The sequence below is a fragment of the Sinocyclocheilus anshuiensis genome, unplaced genomic scaffold, assembly GCF_001515605.1.
Source record: "Sinocyclocheilus anshuiensis isolate Anshui unplaced genomic scaffold, SAMN03320099.WGS_v1.1 scaffold487, whole genome shotgun sequence".
NCBI lineage: Eukaryota > Metazoa > Chordata > Actinopteri > Cypriniformes > Cyprinidae > Sinocyclocheilus > Sinocyclocheilus anshuiensis.
Genome location: NW_015548240.1, coordinates 352,228 through 357,506, shown reverse-complemented (window position 1 = coordinate 357,506; position 5,279 = coordinate 352,228). Strand labels below are relative to the sequence as shown.

Genomic DNA, 5,279 nt, shown 5'->3' with positions numbered 1-5,279 from the left:
TTCAGTATATATATTTCACATATACATATATATATATGTATATGTGTGTTCAGCAGATAAAACAAGACAAAAGGTACTAATTTCATAGAATAACTAAATATAAATACAATGGACCACATATGCCATCTAAAAATCATTAATCATATGTTGCTATAATATTTTATACAATCAAAAATAATAAGCAATTAATATATGATTATATATGATGATATATGAATATAGCAAAGAAAGTTAAATTTTCTTTTAAACTCAAAAGGCAGGAACAGAACAAATAAAGAAAAGAGGATTAAAAAAAAAAAAAAACACCAAAACAAGTATTAATCACGGTACATGACAGATCTCATCATATCTCTTCAAAAAATAAATACATTTTTTGTTATTAATTACTCTTAGGGATTTAATTAAATGTTCTACTTCACATAAGACATCTATAAAAGTAGGTATTTTCTTAAGAAACCTTTGTAAAAAAAAACACCAAAACAAGTATTAATCACGGTACATGAAAGATCTCCTCATATCTCTTCAAAAAATAAATAAATTTTTTGTTATTAATTACTCTTAGTGATTTAATTAAATGTTCTACTTCACATAAGACATCTATAAAAGTAGGTATTTTCTTAAGAAACCTTTGTTTGTGAAAATAGAATTTTGCCACAAGGATAAGAAAGTTAACAGTAGATTCTAAAGATTTGTTTTGGTTTTCAAAAAAGCAAACAACATCCTTAATGTGTAAATTACAGTTCATATTAACTTTAGAAAAACAGGAACTCAAATCTTTCCAGAAAAGTGATGAAACATTACATGAGAAAAATAAATGACAAATATCTTCACTTTCTTTTTTTTACAGAAGGTGCATATCAGCTACACAGTTTCGACACAAAAGCATTACAAGGGTATATATTATGCAAAATTTTAAAATGCACTTCTTTCACTTTATTGGGTATACAGTATTTATATGGTAATAACCATGTTTTCCTCCACTGAATGTTATCTATTTTAGAACCCCAAACAAGTTTCCCTTTTGGAGAAATTGAGTTTCGAGATTGAGAAAGTTGACGAATAAATTAGTACATTCTTTACTTAAAAGCGAAACACCTCCCAAACATAACTGTGAAGGTTGTTTTGAGCATGACTCATGGGTGAGGGAAGCTTTCATCAGACATATTAATCCATCAGGAATCACCTTTATAACAGAGTTAAATTCTTTAAACGGAACGGAACATTGATGGATATTCATAAAACATTCAAAAGATAACAAATCACCATTAGAGTTGAATAGATCAGCAACAAAAATGTTTTTTATTAAACCATTTATTAAAAAAGACCGATCTATTTCTAATTTTAATATCCAAATGATTCCATAAGATGGTTTTGTGGGGGGAAAAGTTGGGGTTGTAAACCAGTTTCCAGGCTAACAAAGCTTGTTGATGAAATCTAGTCAGTTTAATAGGCAATTTACCAGTGGAGTAATTGCATTTCATCAAAAAAGAAAGGCCACCTACCCTATTATTAAATATATTATTAGGAGAAATTTTCTTTTAAACGCTGTCAACCGTTATACGCCATGACTTCAACGAAGCGGCTCCGCCCATCAGTGGTACGTCAGAGTCGAGGCGGAAGCGGAAGCGGAAGGCAAGCAGTGGGCGCTGAAACATGGCGTGCACATACACACGCACAGTCAGGATGACAGCCGGCGCGTGTGTGGTTTCTGCGCTTATCGCAACATGTGTGATGCTGCAGCCCGCGTCGGCCAAGTCGGACAATTTAAGAGTAATCACAGATGGAAACTGGGAGGAAATCCTGACGGGAGAATGGATGATCGAGTTGTGAGTTATTAAACTGAGTTGTGCAAAAAAAAGTCTGAGTTTATTTATGTTTATCTATGCATGTTGATTAATGCTGCACATGAATCTAAATGATCTAAAATATCTAGCTTCAGATTATTACATTACTTCTTATTGCAGTGTTCTTGTGCTGGATAGAGGGCTCAGGATTGAGGAAGTTCAGTGGTCTGAGGTTAAAGGAATAGTTCACTCAAAAACGATTTAAGATTTCATCAGTAACTTCCCCAAATGTTGATTCAAAACCTCATGACTTTCTTTTTTTTCCTTGGAACACAAAAGGAGATGTTAGGAAGAATAACAGCCTCAGTCACCATTGATGTTCATTGCATCTGTATCTGATTGGTGACTGTCATTCTGCCTAACATCTCTACCAACATGACTGTGAATAAGTGATGTCAGAATCTTCACTGCCCCTCTCTGCAGAAGTGTTTAACAGTAGTTTCCCCTGCACACTTCCTCCAGCTGGAGCAATCGAACAAGAGGATTGTAGTTAAATGGATCCAATGGAAAACAAATGAGCCTCAGTGTCTTTGTGCCTCCTCTGGCTGGGATTGTGTTATTGGATTAAAAGGTTTGCCTGTCTGCTGCAGCTTTGCTCCGTGGTGTCCAGCCTGCCAGCAGCTCCAGCCTGTGTGGAATGAGTTTGCAGAATGGGGAGAAGATTTGGGAGTGAATATTGCCAAAGTGGATGTCACCGAGCAGCCAGGTTTGACTCCATGTGCTGCCCACATCTGGTTTCTCTGCTCACCTGATCGCCTGTGTTTATGATTCTCACACTTGTCTCTCTCTATGTGCTGCAGGTTTGAGCGGGAGGTTCATCATCACAGCTCTCCCAACTATCTACCAGTGAGTTTCTTTGCATTTACATACATCTATTTAACCCTTTCTTTAGAAGTTAGTGAGCTGGTAATTGGTGATGGATTTGATCAAATCAAAAAAGTAAACGTAGTTGTGAACTATTGAAGTCTATACTGTCGTTTTTGATTAATGCAACTTTGCTAAATAAAAGGATTAGTTTTCTTTTGTTTAGATAGATAGACACCGGCAATTGTCTTGTTTACATCTGTGTTGTGTAAAGGCAGTTATAAGTGGTTAAACATGGCTGTTCGCGTGTGTGTTGCAGCTGTAAAGATGGTGTGTTTCGGCGGTATCAAGGAGCCCGATCTAAAGATGACTTCCTGAGCTTCATTGGTGAGAAGAAATGGCAGAGCATAGAGCCGGTCTCTTCCTGGTTCGGCCCCTCATCCTTCCTGTGAGTACATTCTGTGTGTGCTGGGGTGGTTTCAATTGTATAATAATGCAATAGCTCTGGGCTATATCTCCAGAAGAAGGAGTTTAGAGAATCCACAGCATGTGGTTAATGCTGATTCACAAGTTGGCTCACTTTTAATGTAATACTGGCAGGCGATTTTTCCACTTGATTTGACACAATTTCTGTGACTGACTGACTGACTGACTTTTTTTTATTTTAGGATGAACGCAATGTCAGCCCTCTTCAAGTTATCCATGTTCATCAGGGTGAGTGTGTATGCCTATTAATATTTAACTACTGCATACTTGTCAGTTTTGTGAATTAAATTCAGTGAAAGTATATACACTATTTTCCTAGCGATTCGTTGAATAATTTAGAGTTATAACTTAAAGGCACACATCATTTAGAATTCAAGCTAATGGTGAAGGAACCAGCAGCAGACACTGAGAGATATAGTCAGCCGGTCGATAATGCAAAATAAACCCCCTGACCTCAAGTAGAGGTGACTGTATCATTATTCTGCATATGACACAGCATAGAGTAAGCATAATTTAAAGACAGAAGATATATGTTTGTTTAATGACTCCCTGCAAAGAAATATATTCAATCGTAAACACCTGAGCTGATACCATTATAATGTGTTCAGAGAGGTTTTCATGCAGTCATTTAAATGTTTTTTTTAAACTTTGTGTTTCAGCATTGCCATAATTACTTAACGGAGCAGCTGGGCGTCCCGGTTTGGGGCTCGTATGGGATATTTGCTCTAGCAACACTCATCTCAGGATTGGTCCTTGGATTGGTGAGAATACACACTTGTATTCAAAAGTTTAAGGTTGTGTGATTTTTAATGGCTTTTTAAGTAATTTGTGCTCACCATAACTGCACTTAGTTGATCAAAAATGCAGTAAAAACAACTTGTGAAATATTATTACAATTTAAAATAACTGTTATATTTTAATCTACTAGATTGTAATTTATTTTAGATGGCAAAGCTGAATTTTTAGCAGCCATTACTCAAGTCTTCAGTGTTACACAGTCCTTCAGAAATCGTTTTAATTTGCTGATTTGGTGAAAGAACATTTCCTATTTTTATCAGTGTTGAAAAGAGTTGCTGCTTGATCATTTTTGGAAACAGTGATGCATATATTTTCAAGGTTGCTTTGATGAATAGAAAGTTCGAAACAACAGCATTTATTTGAAATTGACATTTTTTGTAATATTATAATGTCTCTTACTTTTGGTCAATTTAATGTGTCCTTGCTAAATTAATATATTTTTAAAAGTATTACTAACCCCAAACTTACTAATGGTTGTGCACACAAGATATGTTTCAAGTGTAAATGAAGTGGGTAATCCCAGAATGCATTGCAGTGAACTCATTTTTCCAAAATTGTGGATTTAAAAGTCTAAATAGTATCAATAACATGCTCAATCTAATTTTGTGTGCTTTTACATCATTAGCTTAGAACATGCTAACATTAAACTCTATTGAAATCGTTTTTAAATGTCTCCTTGATTTCTTTCTCTCAGATACTGGTTTTCATCGCAGATTTTGCGTTCCCATCACGCCGGTTTGCACCAGATTATCACTACAGTAAGTGTGAATGTTTATTTGAACCTGCCTGCTTGACTACAGGAACATGTAATGTACCTGAGATTCAATAAACGTGATGATTGAAATAAAAAACAACATGACAATAATAAAACTATGATGAAATGACGCATAAATGTTTGTGTAGGGAAACTGCCTGCTGGGCAGGTACGTCTCCTGCAGCAGTTGGAAGATGAACAGGAAGCAGATGGAGAGGAAGAGGATGATGACGATGATTACGGTGGAAAGACTGAAGAGTGGCGGCGAGCGGATGGAGCCGATGCGCTCAGGAGAAGAGGTGTGGGTGTGCCGGAGGAGGACACCTAGTAGACTGGAGAGGAACGGCCTCTCGCTCACTGCACAAAACCACCACACAAACTGCAGCGCTCATTGAGCTTGGTGATGTCACGTGTGATGTCATAGCTCCCTCTGAAAGATTGATGTGGTTGTGCTTTTCTCTCTTTCTTGCCGCTAGTTTGTGTGTTTTCTCTTTTCCTCCTGTCCAGTTTTAATTATTACACTCCTTGTTATGCAGTATCTCTAGAGTGTGTGTGTGTGTGTGTGTGTGTGTGTGTGTGTGTGTGTGTGTGTG

General features: G+C 36.5%; 1 protein-coding gene across 1 annotated transcript; it reads left to right on the top strand.

The window, feature by feature from the left end:
* Positions 1–1,559: 1,559 nt before the first annotated feature.
* Positions 1,560–5,267, top strand: tmx1 (thioredoxin-related transmembrane protein 1). The gene is made up of 8 exons (XM_016442231.1): positions 1,560–1,826; positions 2,435–2,550; positions 2,645–2,690; positions 2,968–3,096; positions 3,317–3,362; positions 3,794–3,895; positions 4,627–4,690; positions 4,836–5,267. The coding sequence occupies exons 1-8, from the start codon at positions 1,654–1,656 to the stop codon at positions 5,012–5,014; spliced, it is 855 nt and encodes a 284-aa protein (XP_016297717.1). The 5' UTR covers positions 1,560–1,653; the 3' UTR covers positions 5,015–5,267.
* The last annotated feature ends 12 nt before the right edge of the window (positions 5,268–5,279 follow it).